Source organism: Cimex lectularius, unplaced genomic scaffold (assembly GCF_000648675.2).
Source record: "Cimex lectularius strain Harlan isolate CLEC.00 unplaced genomic scaffold, Clec_2.1 scaffold176, whole genome shotgun sequence".
NCBI lineage: Eukaryota > Metazoa > Arthropoda > Insecta > Hemiptera > Cimicidae > Cimex > Cimex lectularius.
Genome location: NW_019392891.1, coordinates 123,604 through 140,962, shown reverse-complemented (window position 1 = coordinate 140,962; position 17,359 = coordinate 123,604). Strand labels below are relative to the sequence as shown.

At 34.6% G+C, this 17,359-nt stretch overlaps 1 protein-coding gene across 1 annotated transcript in view; it reads left to right on the top strand.

Moving 5' to 3' along the window:
- Positions 1 to 17,359, top strand: part of LOC106674051 (tubulin alpha-1A chain) — a 64,443-nt gene that overhangs the window by 22,516 nt on the left and 24,568 nt on the right. The window contains exons 2-4 of the mRNA XM_014406492.1: positions 13,161 to 13,383; positions 16,348 to 16,452; positions 16,900 to 17,096. Of these exons, the coding sequence (XP_014261978.1) occupies positions 13,161 to 13,383; positions 16,348 to 16,452; positions 16,900 to 17,096 (525 nt within the window). The remainder of the gene's footprint in view (positions 1 to 13,160; positions 13,384 to 16,347; positions 16,453 to 16,899; positions 17,097 to 17,359) is intronic.

Sequence of the window (17,359 nt, the reverse complement as noted above, 5' to 3'; positions counted from 1 at the left end):
TTCTTTTCTGGAAAACTGCTCGGCTACAGAAGAGTTTGGGACGTAGGGAGTCCGTGTTGGCCTCCTCTTTGGCTAACATCAACCATTTCATTGCCTCTCATCAATCTCAAGGTCATTGGTGTTGCTGACTTCCGTCAGAGCCTCGATACAGTTCCAAACCCCTTTTGCCGTCACGTCGCATGAGTTTAGGGCTTTTAGTGTATGACAAGCCATTTCATAAAGGCCGCCAAAGCGGCATGCACAATCAATAAGGCAGAGAGTTCCGACGATTGAGGAGGCAGAAGAGCAGGACGGGGGCAGGCTAACGCGGAGCCCTGCGGGATTGGAGTTACGGTCGGTCGCTTGTAACATTAGAAAAGAAAAGAAAGAAAAAAAGCGTGTGACTTGCTCAAAGACTAAAAAAAACTGCTTGTGTAGAATTCTTGTCGGGTGATGCTCAATTTAACAAGGTTCGTTTCGTTATACTTTACATCTTGTCTATGAAAAGGATATCGAAAAATAACTTTACACTTAATTGTTGAAAGTACTTTTCAGTCATAAGAAAATGTTCTCGTTTCCTCCATAAATTCTTTGTAACCATTTATAAGATTTATTTGATTCAATTATTTGTTATTAATATAAGAACCTTTTATGTTTAACGGTTATTGACTTTTTTTAATTTAAATTTTTATAACTATACTGTCACAGAAGATGGCTATCTAACTGCATTCCTAACTTTTTTATTTCCCTGGCAAAGCCCTGCGGTCAGTACTGCACCCCGAGAAAACGTGTTATGAGAAGCCAATGTTGGCACTCTGTGTGTTATCGGGTTAAAGTGAGGCGGTCTCGAGGTCATGATACTTTGACGCGATATGCTCTTTCGATTGGAAGAGGAGTAGGGCTTGAGCGGATAGGTTGTAAGTTTGGAGTGAATCTAGTGGAAGCGAGAACGGATCAATTCTCTAATGAAAGAAATGTTCTTGCCATGGTCATTGAATTAGTAAACTTTCGAAGAATTCTTCTGAACACTTTTATTTAGAATGCTTGAATTGTTGTACGCTAAATGATTTGGTGATATTCCCCAGCTCCATTCTTTATGTCTAAATAGGCAATGTTTTGTAGGTTAGTTTTTTTTACCGCCAAGTCTGATTTCGGTCCTATAAGACTTCGTAGTTGTCCAAATCGTCTATTTAGTCTTGTCACTTGACTCTTGTGTGAGGATTTCACGTCAGTCTACTGTTTAAAGGCAAAAGGAGGGAAAATTCGAAAGGTGGGGTTGGGATGGGGAGTTGGTGCCCGAGTGGATCGAAGTCACGATAGCTCAAGTGGTAGAGTAGCGGCGTATCAATTAATTAAGGTTTTAAGTTGAGATAAAAAAGCAAGTGTCACGAGCGGGATTCGAACCAACGACCTTCGATCCACTCGGACACTAACTTCCCATCTCAACCTACCTTTTAGAATTTTCCCTCCTTTTTGCCATTTATCACACTTCATTTGAAAAAGGTAGGCTGAGATGGGAAGTCACGATAGCTCAAGTGGTAGAGCAGCGGCGTATTTAGCTGAAGGTCGTGGGTACGAATCCCGCTCGTGACACTGACTCTTTATCTTAACAAAGACCTTACTTAAAGATTAATTAATTGAAAGCTACTGATAATTATAGTCCCAAGTATTGTACGTATGTAGATGTTGGTACTACTTTACTGTTAACGCATAAAGTGGGCAAAGATTGTTTTATTGGGCTGTTTGTTTAACGGAAAAGTGATTTGATTCCATTTGTCCTCGTTCAGTTTCATCTTCCACGCCAGATCGATTCTCGATGTTAATCGCGTGCCTGGAGCGTATTTGCAACTTCCATGAAAAAACTCACAGATAAAAAGTTTAATACTTTATTAATTGTAATAATGTACTTGGCTAAGGAACGTCAATTTGAATGTAAAGACCGAGGAAACATTGGCCATTTGGCCGGAATGTTTCTCTTTTAGGGATGAGCCTCAGAAAACATCGATGGCATCGATGGCACCGATATACTAGAATTGGTATAGTTTGGTCACCATTTATATCTAATGGATGAAGGCAACGGCTAAATATCAAGGAATTATCGTTGACAAGAAATTAACCTGGAACCCACACTAATAATAGCCATCAGAAGGGCATGAGGTAAAAGGCTAAGGAACGTCAATTTGAATGTAAAGACCGAGGAAACATTGGCAATTTGTCCGGAATGTTTCTCTCTTAGGGATGAGCCTCGATGGTCGATGTTCAGAAAACATCGATGGTATCGATGACACTGATATACTAGAATTGGTATAGTTTGGTCACCATTTATATCTAATGGTTGAAGGCAACGGTTAAATATCAAGGAATTATCGTTGACAAGAAATTAACCTGGAACCCACACTAATAATAGCCACCAGAAGGCCATGAGGCAAAACTTAGTGACTAAAATAAAAAATGGCATACTGGCTATATAGGGTGTCTTTTTTAGATGGGCCGGCTGAATTTCTCTTGAACCGATGTCGCTATCAAAACAAAAATTTTTGCTATTTTTTTAGTCTGGTTTGACATTTATATCATTTTTTTGGAGACAAATTATACAGGGTATCTCAGGCTCAGTTGAACTTCAAAATTTCAAATATATTCCTTATACATCCTGACACATCATTTTATAGGAATTTTTTCGCTGAAAATAATGGTGCAATAGGATTTTACATTGGTCAAAGTTGTGGCAAAAAGAAACTGGCAGCTTAATTTCGACGAGGAGCTAAATACTTTACAGTATGTTCGCGAAAATCCGAATTCCTCTCCAGAATGTCGGAAGGGTTTTAGATGTTTCAAAAAATAAAATTAGATATGTACTCCTGATTTAGAATTTTAAGCCGTATCGCTCTCATCTTGTCCAGGGACTTCGGGACTCTGATTATGACAGGTGTCTAAAGTTCCTTGCACAAAATTCGATTTGGGAGGCTGAAGAAAACGTCCTTCCATACATCCAAGACTGATGAATCCAAGTTCACCCCAATTTCTTATCTTAAGGTTCAAGTAATTCTTTTGGATCGAAGTTGATAAAATCAAGACTAGGTCATAACAAACCAAACCACTGTGGACAGACCAGGATGAAAGGCCCAAGCTGCGGGTCCACTTCAAGATAGGGATAAGCATCGATGGTCGAAGTTCAGAAAACATCGATAGTAGGCGACCGATTTTCGATGTTTTTGACCATCGATGGTGGGCTGACGATGTTTTACAAACATTTTTCAGTTTTTCCTAATTTCCACTTTTGTGAATAGGGAATGACCCATATTATTCTGATATGAAAATGACCTATCAGAACCTGTCAGGATTTGTTCAATTTATTTGCCTGGAACATCTGTTCCCTCTGAACTATTATTTTCCAAAGCTGGACAGATTATTTGGAAAAACAGAAATTGCTTAGAGGATAAATTGGCTTTAAAGCTACGTTTTTTTTAAATTGCGTTCCGGAGAAGATGCGGTCGTGTTTCATTGTAAAATTTGGATACATTAATTCTAATTAATATGATATATACATTTTTTTAAAACGAGGATTCGCAACACAGAGATTATATCAACCCTCGGGGTGCCGTTGTTTTTGAAAAAAAGCCCATTTGTAATTATGTCGAGTTCGAATGCAGGGCCGCTGGATTCGAACCCGGTGCCTTCACCTTACAGTGATGAGCGCCGTGTCAACGCCTAAACCGTTGCGGCCACCGACGGTACATGTTTTACTTTTTTAAGCAAGGGACACAGGCACAAAATGCTTTAACAATAGACTTCTTTTATTTAAAAGGGACTATATACAACTATATATGAAACCAAAGGCAAAAATAATTCCAATTAAAAATTAAACATAATTTATTAATCAAGTTCCTAATAAAGGTTAAGAAATGGCTAAGTTTGAAAAATTAGCTTATGCTTGTAAAGTGGCACATAAAAATAATGTACGCATATGAACATAATTTGTGGTTTGAGTAATGAGTACTTAAAAAACCATCGGTGTATAGACTAAAGAGTCGATGGTCGTACCACCGATGTTTTTTATCGATGCTCATCCCTATTCTCTCTCAGTTTTAAGTCTTTTTTTGTCGTTTCCAACCTCAAATGACTCCGCGATTCTGCAATTAACCGGCTCGTAATCTGAATGATTCATGATTCCGTCCAGGGGAGCGTTTATTCACGGCTGAGGAAAGACGCTTGTTGATTCACAATTCGTTTGAAAAAAAAAAAATTCAGGAAAGGTGAATCACTCTGCTGAACGATCCTATTCTTCCCGATTTGAATAGGCGCTTTCACCACCATGTACAATCAACAAGAACGGCAGATCGTTGGAATTTTCATGGATTTCGAGTTTCCGAGTTTTATAAAGATGAGGCAATTTCTTACCTCCATCATACGAGATCGTGCCCAGTTCATTTGTGGTGGCACTGGACAAATCAAAGAATTAACCTTAACCTCGGCAATTATTTAAAAAAATCTTCCGCTTACGGTAATTGTTTTGCCTGGATGATTGCGATACAGCCCATTTAAGACCGGATTGAATGTCTCTTGTTTGCTTTAGCTCGGTTTCTTTCAGTTCTAAAAAAATACTGACACACAATCATGCCTCATAACATAACTCCAAGGATCGACCGCACAATAGGCGGAAATAATATGAGAATTATAGGTCTTGATTCTTCAGCGTTCCGCAACGCTCTACTTGATATGAAGAGAGATGTAATCTCCCTATGTAAACTGATGAGGATATGTCATACAAATTAATCATTCAAATAGTAATAAACCAAGATTTTTTCATAATTACTTTGGAACCTTTTATCTGCAATAATCCGCTTGTCAATTACAACAATAAAAAAAATATTCCTGTACGCTCATTATTATAGCTTTTCCTGTCAAATTAATCTACTGTAATTTCTAAAGAAACCTTTTTAAATTTCAAATCCACCCTTTTTGTACCAAACGAACCATTTTTAACTTCAATTTAACCTTTTTTGATTTGATATTAACCCTCAATAACTTCAACTTATGAATTGGTAAACATAAAAACTTAGTATAAAAAAATATGGCCATACATTTTCAATATATAGCTTTTTAAATTCAAATTAGCTTTTTTTTTTTAAATTAGCCTATTTTAATTTTGAATTAACGATTTTTAAATCTAAATTAACCGTTTTTCCTTCAAAATAATTATTTTTAATTCCAAATTATCATTTCGTTTTAAGAATTTAAAAAATATATGACCTACGATATTCATGATATATAAAATATGAAAATTACTTATAATTAAAATTAAAAATTATACAAAATCTAATATATAAACCAATAATTCTTCGTTTAATTTGAAATTGGTTTAAAATGAAAAATTACCAAAATTTGTATTCCTAATTATTTGATATTTAAACAAAATTTGTTTTTATTATTCGGAGATCGTGAGATGCGATCTGGTGTGAAGCAGGTTTTAGAAACACATTTTCTTTATCGTGCCAATGTTTCGACCTTTATTGAGATCATCTTCAGGGCCTGGGATTTACAATCATTGTTTAAATTTAACAAATACATGTAGGATGTGGAAAAAAAATGAATTTATTCATTGCAAAAAAAATAAAGATCGAAACGGAAAAAAAATGGGCTCGTAGTATGAAACCCTGTGAAAATTGATTAAAATTAAAATTTATGTCAACTTAATCTTAAAAAATAAATAATTCTTCCATTAATTCGAGATTTTTTAAAATAAAAAATAATTGGTCTATAAAATGATTATTTTATCTTTTATTAATCGTTTATTACTTACTTTATAAAATAATTTTTAAATATTTCATAATTTTTATTTTAAATTGTAATTAATTTTCATGTGTTATTTTAGATAAGAAGGGATATTATAATTATTAAAACTTCTCAAATTAAAAGAAGAATATTTTATCAACTTAAGAAAAAAAAATCAAATATTTTTCTGAAAAATTATGAAATCAAGGAAATCAAATCCATGTTAAAAAAGTTCTCGTATTAATTCGACTTTTTAAAACGAAAAAAATAATTGGTCTATGCAGTACTTATTTTAGATTTTATTAATTACTTTATAAAATAGTAATTTGAGAAAAGGTTTTTGTGAAGTTAAAACAGGTGAATTTGACATTAAAAAAGGGTTAATTAGAAGTTCAAAAAGATAATATATGTCTAAAAAACATAAAATAATTTAGCTCGTAGTAGTGTAAAAATTGATTACAATTAAAAGTAAAATCTGTCACCTTAATATTAAAAAAAAATTCTTCCATTAATTCGTGATTTTTTAAAATAAAAAATAATTGGTCTACAAAATATTTATTTTAGATTTTATTACTTACTTTATAAAATAATTGTTAAATATTTTATAACTTTTAATTTAAATTATCATTAATTTTTTTGATATTTTAGATAAGAATTAATTTTTATAATTTTCGAAAATTTTCAAATCAAAATCTTTTATCAACTTAATATTAAAAAGAAATTCTTCTATTAAATCAAGACTTAAAATAAAAAATAATTTGTATATGCAATATTGATTTTAGATTTTATTACTTACTTTATAAAATAATTATTAAATATTTTATAATTCAATGTCAATTATAATTAATTTTCATGTAATTTTTACATTTTACTTAAGAAGCAATTTTATAATTTTCAAAATTCTCAAATTAAGAGAAGAATCATTTATTTGTATATAATTTTAATTCTAATTAAAATTTCATGTCTTTTTTGAGCATAATTTAAAAAAAATTAAATTCGCAAATATACGGTAATTTTTGACACGCTTTTATTTCATAGCATCTGCAAAGTTTTTTAAATTGCTTTAAAGTTGGGGTTAATTTGAAGTAAAATAGGTTGTCAATTTAACGGAAAAAGCCATATCTATAATTATTACTTTTTATTTAACTTAAACTCAATACTTTTGGTTGAAAATAATTGACTTGAATCGTATGGTGTTTTATATTTCCGACAATTTTGTCCTTATTTGTACTTCATACCAATTAGTTTTCAAGAAGCCGGTTTCATATACGACCAGGCGGTGAAATTATAGCGGATTGAGACGGCTATTAGATGCACTTATTTGGGAGGGCACGTGCTTTTTGAAGAGGTCTCGGATGACGTAAACCCTCGAAGATCCGCTACATCCCATTGTCTCGGCGCCAGAGCAGTCGCGACTAAAATCATGGACGAGACGTTTCAAATAAGTCGGAAACAATTCCTTCAACTTTTCAATAAAAGATCAACGGAGAAGGACAGCCGTTCAGTTTGTAATTCTGAGCCGGAATTCACAATAATCGCTGTACGTGAGCATGAAGGCAGATTGAGCGGCCCGGTTCAAAGAACTTGGAAATAAGACCGACATTCCAGGCATATCGTCTTGACCATTGCGTCAAAACATTTATAAATTATCACTAAATTAATATTTATAAACGTCCCAATAATTGACTGAACATGCAACATGCTTTGTAAAATTTTTTCCTAAACGTAAAAGTTTTTCCTCCAAAACGTTCTAATGACAAGAACGTTCTTCTCGAAACCGGAAGAGGGGGTTTTTGATAACCCTTTATCGCGCAGACAGTCCAAACTATTTCAGAATCTTGATGACAGACTTCCTCTATACTTTTTTGTCGATAATGACTGTAGAATTTGACCGAAAAGGAAATTCCTGAAGTGATTATGGGTGGTACATATTATTTTTTAAAAGTTGTTATGAAAATCCAATTTATTGCTTCATACAACCCCGCTAGAACATGGAATTAAAACAGTCAAACTTTAGAAATTTTATTTACTTTTTTATTTAACAGTGTTGTAAACAAATTAGCGTGAATTCTATGATCTTAAGGATAGAACGAATAAAATGGAAATGAGAGGTTAAACCAATTTTACGTCTTATTGCTACTGTACTGGATGTCCTGTTTAGATGGTCCGGCAGAAGTTCCTTAAACAAATGACTCTCTCAAAAAAATACGTGTTTAAATTTTTTAGTGTAGTTTTAAATTTTTATCTTTTTTGGAGAAAATTTATACAGGCTATCTTAGGTCCTGTTCAGCTTCAAAATTTTAAGTACGACCCTATACATCCTGACAGATTATTTTAAAGGATTTTTACGCTGGAAACGATGGTGCAATCGGATTTTGAATTGGACATAAAATGACAAAGTTATGGCAAAAAGAAACCGGCAGCGTAATTTCGACGAGGAGCTGAATGTTTTACTGTATTTATTCAGATATCGTGAGATGCGGTCAGGTGTGATGTAGGTTTCAGAAAAACATTTTCTTTATCGTGCCAACGTTTCGATCTTTATTGAGATCATCTTCAGGGCCTGGGATTTACAAACATTGTTTACATATAACAATTACATTTTGGATGTGGAAAAGTGATTTTATACAATGCAAAATATATTTTTTATATATTCAATCAAAGTATTTCTACTCACTCAAAGTGTTTGTCATCTGTGTAATTGTGTCGCAGCTACGACAATATCATTAATCAAATACAATATAAATAACATACATACATCATTACATTACATTCCACACATCAAATACTTTTCACATAGTCTAATTTTCCAAAAATTTAGCTTTCCTTTTCCTATTTACCCCCTTTCTATATATAATCCTGAAAGGATGATCTGGCCGAACAATTACCAACACATTGTTCCCCTTTGTCGGCTTTTTTCACTTCAAAGAAGCCGACGCCTTACACAAAATTGTCTTTTATATTCCGACTTCCTTCCCCACCCCTTCAAAACCAAACATATATAAACATAAAACAGCAAAATCTCACTGGCACTCTCAACACGACACGCGATGATGGCACAATTACATGTAGAAGACAAACACTTTGAGTGAGTAGAAATACTTTGTTTAAATATAAAATATATTTTGCATTGTATAAATTCACTTTTCCACATCCTAAATGCATTTGTTAAATGTAAACATTGTTTATAAATTCCAGGCCCTGAAGATGATCTCAATAAATGATCGAAACGTTGGAAATGTTTTTCTGAACCTACATCACACCCGACCGCATCTCACGATATCTGAATAACTATCGATTAACGGTCACTAATCTCTACACGTTTTACTGTATTAAATATTTAGTGGTCTATTGATCAAATTACTTCATTCAATTAATTAATCTTTTTATGTAAGGTTTTGGTTGAAATGAAAAAGCTAGTGTCACAAGCGGGATTCGAACCCACGACCTTCGGCTAAATACGCCGCTTGAGCTATCGTGACGGTGGTAGAGCAGCGGCGTATTTAGCGGAAGGTCTTGGGTTCGAATCCCGCTCGTGGCACTAGCTTTTTCATTTCATCCAAAACCTTACATAAAAATGTTAATTAGTTTTTCTGTATGTTCGCGAAAATCCGAATTCCTTACTCCAAAATGTTGTAAGGGTTTTACGTTTTTCAAAAAGTAAAATTAGAAATGTGCTCCGGACTTACAATTTTAAGCCGTATCGCTCTCATCTTGTCCAGGGAATTCGGGACTCTGCCTATGAGAGGTGTTCCTTTTTATGTGCTGATGAATCCAAGTTCGCCTCTAATTGCAGACTTAATTTTGAAATTTTCGAACGTGGGCAGAAGAAAATCTGAGAATTTCGTACGCTTGTCATCATCAGATGGTTTACAGTATCAACGTTTGGTGTGGACTTCTCGGAATTAAATTAACTGGGCCAATAATTTAAAAGGTGCTCAGTTCCTCAGGTAAGGAGGAAGGTAGAATTTGTAAATAAGGAATGGATGGGAATTCCCTTAGTTTGAAGAGAACTCCCCACCAGATCATGTCAAAATCTTGTGACTTTTGATGCACCCCAGCGTAATTCTCTGATCTCCAAAGCAGAAAAAAATAGTGTCACAAACCAAGAAAAATTGCTGAATTTTGGAATGAAGGAAACCGGATTCATTTGAAGGAATGACATTATATAAATCTAGACCGGCGTGTGTCTTTAATGTTGGTAATGAATATGTTAAATAGTGTAGTACCCAGCGCGAAGCCCTGGGCAACCCCCGCTTCAAGTACGACTCAACTCTTAACACATCAATCTAAAATGTTCATATATATATATANATATATATATATGTATTCGGTTGATTATACCAGATAGATGAGGAAATGCTTCAGTCGGAAGATTTTCAGGAAATGGGCGGCTTTTCACTGTGGTATTGTTTTCAATTTGCTGGACGAACATATTTATTTAAAATATATTGACTAAAAATTTTTAAATTGCGTAAGCTTTTTAAAAGAAGTCTTTCAAGGGCTTTTAGCATTACTGAAAGAAGATTTTTGGTCTGGGGGAGGTTTATGGAATTTAGGTATGGGAGTGATTATGGAATTTACTAATAAATTTAGTTAGTATTCTGTCTCTGAAGATAACTGGCCAAAAATTTGCGTATGTTCACTCGTGTTCTTTTCTAGTTCGTTAAAGAACTAATAATTTCATGTTGTACAAAACTGTTTCAGTGGCAGAAAATGTTCATGAAGAATCTAATTGCACATCCTTCCTAGCAGTGATGAGCTCACGAACAATTATCGCCCTCAATTTTGCCTTGAAGATCTAGTCGCTGGAATGTAGATAAGTCAAAACCTCTTCTAATGAGGGTACGGTCCGTAAAATAATCCAGAACTGTGATTTAGTATTTATTTGAAAGCGCTAATCTTTCGAGGTCTTAAATCTTTTATAAGATAATTTTTTTTTGAATGGAGAGAAAGAAATACACCATGGGAATCCGTGACCCCATGACAGTTAACCGTGGTTTTAAGCAAACCGTGGAAACGACTATGGTCTGCTGGGCTTCTCGTGCCTGAAATAATAATCCGAGTCGAATTGGTATCTTAGTTTCAACTTCAACTTCAACTTCACCGTTAATTACAACTGTTATGATTTCTTATTTAACAAATTGTTTTTAGTATGATTTAAACAATTATAAACAACATCATTAATAAAACTCGGCGATTACTGCCAGCCCTGTCATAAATGGCCCATGTTCGTTGATGAGAAAAATAAATATTAAACTCCATGATTTTGATGATCATGATCAAACTGAAAATGTAATGTAGAAAATGAGTCGTAGTTAATAATATAAGTTTTGTGTTAATTATATCCTATATCAAAAAACAGAAGCTCAATACAGCTCTTTTTTATTTTTTTACACCTTCTTATTAATAATCTTGTATGTAGAATTCACATAAATAATAATAAAAAAAGAGAAAACTTTAATTAACCTACAACTTGGATTGCATTATAATTTTCCTAACCTATCAGGTGAAACTCTTAATTAAATATCCTTAATATTTTTTAAAAATAATAATAAAATAATCTTCATTGCAAGAATAGTGAAAAGATACAAAAAAAAAGACCACCGGAAATTCCGGCCTTTGTAATTTACAATAAATGACCGGCAGGCCTCGAGAATCATCCCCGGCAATCCGGGGATCGGACCTTGGTCTTATCTGACCAGCCAGGTTGTGCTCCAGGTGCTGATGGTGTCAACAGCTAGGTCAATTCGGCGCCCAATGCATCCAAGTTCCCAAATCGAAACCCATTCACACACTCAGGCACTCTTAAATACAATCTTTCTTATTTACATCCCATTCAGGGGGTGCAGTACTCAATATTCAAACGACACATTCACGCTAATAAATACATTCACTTTCGATATACACCAGGGAGCACAAAAATATCAGTATTATATACAATAAAACAACCCTGTTTCCTTCAAGAATCGGAACAGGGAACTCATAGCTCCAGAAAAATTGGCATATCGAATTCCTACACGATCTCTTTGAAGAGCCAAAGAATTGAACTCTTCTACTACGTGAAATACATCGGGAAACCTTTCTATACATAATGGACACATAATTGGCTGTCATTTGACATTTGGCCCGAAAGTAAGTGTACGTGTGTCGTTCTTCCTTGGCATGTCCTTTTGGGCGAGGATAATCCGTGAATCCCTCCTCATGACTGGAGCCTCTGGTCCACCAACTCTACTACTTACTTTGAATCATGTTTTTTTTATTGCATTTTTAGCGTTTTTAGGGACGGGGGTCAAATTTGAATTTTTATTTAAAACTTTTTGCAAGAACAATAAGCTTCAAAATCAATAAGGTTATATCAATTCTCGAGGTGTTTTTGAAAAAAAAAATTTAAGTATGTCGGATTCGAATCCGGGACCTTTATCTTACAGTAATGACCGCCGAGTCAACGCCTAAACCGTTGCAGCCACTGACGTCCCTAAGTTTAAATTAAAAAGAAATCCCTTGTGATGATACTTCGCCACCAATTTTCCGGAAAAATCTTCCGATTGAAGCATTTCTTTATTAACATATGTGTGACCATTTTAGGTCTAGGTACTAGAAATTCAAGCACTTCAGTTAGGAAACATTGGATCTAGCGTTTCTCAGGGCTTCGTGCTGGTTCCTACACTATTTTACATATTCATCACCTATATTAAAGACATCAAATCGTCTTCGAGCCTCTTAAAGAATACAGAACTGTAGAATATTGAATAATTGTATTATATAAAAAAGCTGTCATTTTTAATTTAAAATGACCATAGATTGTGAGCTGTGAAGGAAAAAGGCCTTTTTAGAAATATTTATGTAAACTTGTTGAAATGTTATGATAACGGAATGGACGTATAAATGGGAAAAATTGTTTGAATATTGATTGTTATTTGAGACATAGAATTGTTCTTAATTGTCAGACAAATGCTTAAATTGACCTATTATAGTAGAAAATTGTTTTTACCTTAATAGCTTAATTTATCACAATTAGGCCGCATTAGTTCTTTTCTTCTGAAGTTTCGTTTTTTTCATATATTTTGAAGTTGAACACATGAATTCATGCGTTTTGAAAATTGTCGTAAAATGAGAAAGAGACCCGATTTCACCCAGTTTAAGTGAAAAGACGTCAAGAGACAACACCGTGGCCGACGAAGGGATGATTCTTCAATGGTTCGACGCGTTTTTATTACTTCCATATTAAAATGTAAAAAAATGTTTGTGTTACAAAAGAATTAACACTTTTTTCTTGCCGATGGAAAATGTAATTATCCTTTGTCAATGTTTAATTATGAAAATCTCATACCTTCACTACAAATACTTCTGAATTAACCCAATGACCTTTAATTGTACCTAATTGTATTTTTATTTGTTTTGCGCAGCGTGAATGTATCTCAGTGCACATCGGCCAAGCTGGCGTCCAAATCGGCAACGCCTGCTGGGAGCTTTACTGCTTGGAGCACGGGATCCAACCCGATGGGCAGATGCCGTCCGACAAGACGATCGGCGGTGGCGACGACTCCTTCAACACTTTCTTCTCAGAGACCGGCTCCGGAAAACACGTTCCTAGGGCTGTTTTCGTCGACCTGGAACCAACTGTCGTAGGTAAGTCATTCCAGACGCTTAAGAATGTACAAGGTATTCGGCTACTCGTGTTACAAACTTTGCCAGTAGATTCTACATTCAAAATGGAACCAAAAAGTCCTAATTGACTATGGTTCGAATCTCAACAGTTTCGGAGTTATTCCCCTTTTTCTGATTTTTTAAGATTTCACGACATTGCTTCAAATAAACAATGATAACTACAAAGTTAAACGGTTTTTGACAAATCTGTTGATATCATTGAAAGCTACGTTAAATTTTCAATAAGATGTGATCAATACTAAACTTGTAAAGGTTGGTGAAATAAGCGTTTTAGTAGCGAGTACTTCGAAAAATTTTTTTTTTTCTAAAGTTGATAAACTCACTATGGTGATTCAAAACTACTATTTCCGAACCTAGAGACCAGCAAATTTCAGGAAACTTACTCCATTTAATATCCTTTTCAGTAGTGCAATTGCTTTTTTAATTACTTTTTTCAAAGATGAAGAAATTGATGAAGGAAAAAAACCGTGGTTGAAAGATTGGTAAGGTGGAAAGATTAATAATAAAAAAAATTTCCGTAAGTTTTTTTTAAATTTTCCTCTTTATCAATCCGTCAGTCACGATTTTTTCCATTCCTCCATCAGTTTCTTCATCACTAAAAAGGATATTACATGGAGTACGTTTTCTGAAATTTGCCGGTCTCTAGGTTTGGAAATAGTAGTTCAAAACCACCATAGTAAGTTTTTCAACTTGAAAAAAAATTTCAATGTTATCAACGGATTTGTTCAAAACCGTTTAGTTTTGGAGTTATTGTTTTTTTTAAACAAGTTCATGAAAATCAGAAAAAGGGAGTAACTCCGAAACTGCTGAGATTCCGACAATAATTAATTAGGACTTTTTCTCTAAGGTTTTGGTCGAAATGAAAAAGTTAGTGTCACGAGCGGGATTCGAACCTACGACCTTCGGCTCAATACGTCCCTGCTCTAAACACTACACACAGTCACAATAGCTCAAATGGTTAGAGTAGGGGCGTATTGAGCGTCGGCTGGGCGTGGGGTTCGTGGGTTCGAATCCCGCTCATGAGACTAACTTTTTCATTTCAACCAAAACCTTACATAAAAATGTTAATTAATTGAAAGAAGTAATTTCGTTTATTTATGGGAGATCTTAAAAGAGGAGTGTATTACAGGTGATGATTTCATCCTACTCTAATCGTCGATATAAAGTGATTGGACGTCCAAAAAACCAGAATTGAATTTAGTATTGCAATGGCGTCAAATATTGACATATTGAATAATGACAACGCCAGGGAATAAAATACTTTATTGATTTTTATATTAGAAAAATCAGGCCATGAAGGAAGTTTGAATACAATGGCGTTTCAGCCCTTCATGTGGACACGAAAACCCTTCTACAAAACTATTTCATAGATAATCCTTTACATTAACTGTTAATGCAGTGTAATAAAGCAATGAGGAGATTTTTAGACCGTTGGGTTAATTAATTGAAATGAAATAACAAGCGTGACATTGCTAACCAAAATGCTGTTGAAATAGGTCCTCTTTTTATTTATTTAAACAAGCACCAAGCCATTTTTATACGATAGTGCAAACTTGCAGTACTTTAACTTATGACATAAACTGTTCCTAATATTCTTTACCTTTCTTGGCTTAAGTCAAACGGTCATTGATGATAAAAACCATTTACAGGAGTCGATAAGCTATCAGGTTATGGCATTCTGTCAGAGAGAATCTAACCTAATATTTATTATTTAAAAGGAAAAACAAATTTTACAGTCAAGTCTGCTGAATACTGAAAGTGTTGAAAATCAGACCTTCAACATATAATGGCAGATGTATTCTAAGCCTACGTGGAAATCCAGCCTACTGTACGACCTGAAGCTTATCCACTTCTTCACCCTTTATTTAATACTAGTACCATCTTTCTGAACGTTTCTTCAGAGGTGAGGCAAGGTGGGAAATAATATGAGATTCAACCAGTAAAGGTGGGTGAATTCCAACGTGATGGTTTTCACGGCCTGGTGCACATGCTCAAACGTATAATCCTTTCGAAACTTTAGGAAGTACAACAAATCTGGCTGTTTATTCAAGGTGAGACAGTGCTAAATTCTCAGAGATTCAACCTGTAAAGGCAGGTGAATTCCAAGGTAGTGGCATCCTGGTCTGTTGTACAACTAGGAACTTATTCATTATGCACACCCCAAACCTTTACTTCGATCTAGCCAATCTCTCTAGCGGTTTTTTTGGGTGAGGTAAAGTGCTGCATATTCTGAGCTTCAACCTTTAAAGGCAGGTGAACTCCAAGGTAGTGGCATCCTGGTCTGTTGTACAAGGACAAACTTATACTCCGCTGAGCACTATTGCATACTAAAATCTTCACGGGATAGTAAATATTCCTTATGAACAAAAAATAAAACGGTCCAAGAATTGTGCCTTGATGCACACCCGAAGCAGCTAAGTACGTTATAGACGAAAAAGATTCTATTTTAACAAATTGTGATAACAGTAATGCAGGTTGATTATCAGTGCTGGATATTTATTGTTGAAAAGTAAATGAATCTTATTTTCAATGATTTCAGGACGTTAAACTTTAACTAGGTAAACTCTTAAACTTACAGTCCTTTACTCCGTAAAAAAGAACACTTTTTGAACATAATTTAAATTGATTGAAATAATAACTGGTGGGGTGAGTGTGTTGTTCAATCTTTTTACAACGATAATAATCTTTAGTTTATAGCTCATCATCAGGTTGAATAATTCAAACATTTATTTTTTCTTCCCTTCAACCTGATGATGAGGATCAACCTATAAGCTTGAAATTCGGATCGTTGAAAACAACTAACTGTAAGGAGGAACGATATATTTATAAAGGTTCACATAAGTTAATGCTTGTTCTTTAAGTTTATTGATGATGTATGGGATAAGTTTCTAACAACGTATACAATGGCGTTGTTTATGATTGCAGACGAGGTGAGGACTGGCACTTACCGTCAGCTGTTCCATCCTGAACAGCTCATCACCGGAAAAGAGGATGCTGCCAACAACTACGCCAGAGGACACTACACCATTGGTAAAAATACGCACTTAATCTAATTTATTATTTTAAAATGGCTTGATAATTGTTTTTTCTCGGTTTCCTACAAAAACAGTTTTGCAGTAGTGAAAGTAGTGGAAAATTAATTAAATCCGGAACACTCGGTTACATCAGGACGATGACTGTCTATATTTCAAACCGTCATGGGATTTTAACAGACAACAATTTTATTTAGTATGTTTAGTACTTTTAAAAGCCAAAAATTACAGTGTTTGTTAGCGTAAAAGTCAAAGAACACATGTTGAACTGGTTAACAATGAACTAGTTGAAGATGGCGTCAATCCTGACACGCATGAACTAAACGTAAATCTGGTACACAGACAGTACGGTGATCATGTCCATCAGTCCAGTACTCTTAGTGGAGAGATTTTTAGGTGGTTTGATGTAATTAGGTCAGATATAAACTATAAATTGTCATTTCAGGAAAGGAAATCGTCGACATTGTCCTGGACCGGATCAGGAAGCTTGCCGACCAGTGCACCGGACTTCAGGGCTTCCTCGTCTTCCACTCCTTCGGAGGTGGAACCGGCTCTGGGTTCACGTCCTTGCTCATGGAGCGGCTCTCCGTCGACTATGGAAAGAAGAGCAAACTCGAATTCTCTATCTATCCTGCCCCACAGGTACGAAGAATCAAGATCTTTAAATTCACCTAACCTAGAACTAACCCTGGCAATTTTTCAGATTACTGACTGTTATTTCCAATTTTTGTTGGGTTTAGTGCTTTAACCAAACGGTACGCCAATGGTTTCCAGTCACAAATCAAGTTTCCTCTGCGACTGCCATATCAAATGTACTATTAATCATTCAAATAGAAGATTAGCTTACATGGGATACTGAAGTACTCTTTTAAACTTCATGGAGAGATATTTTATTTGTTAAATTG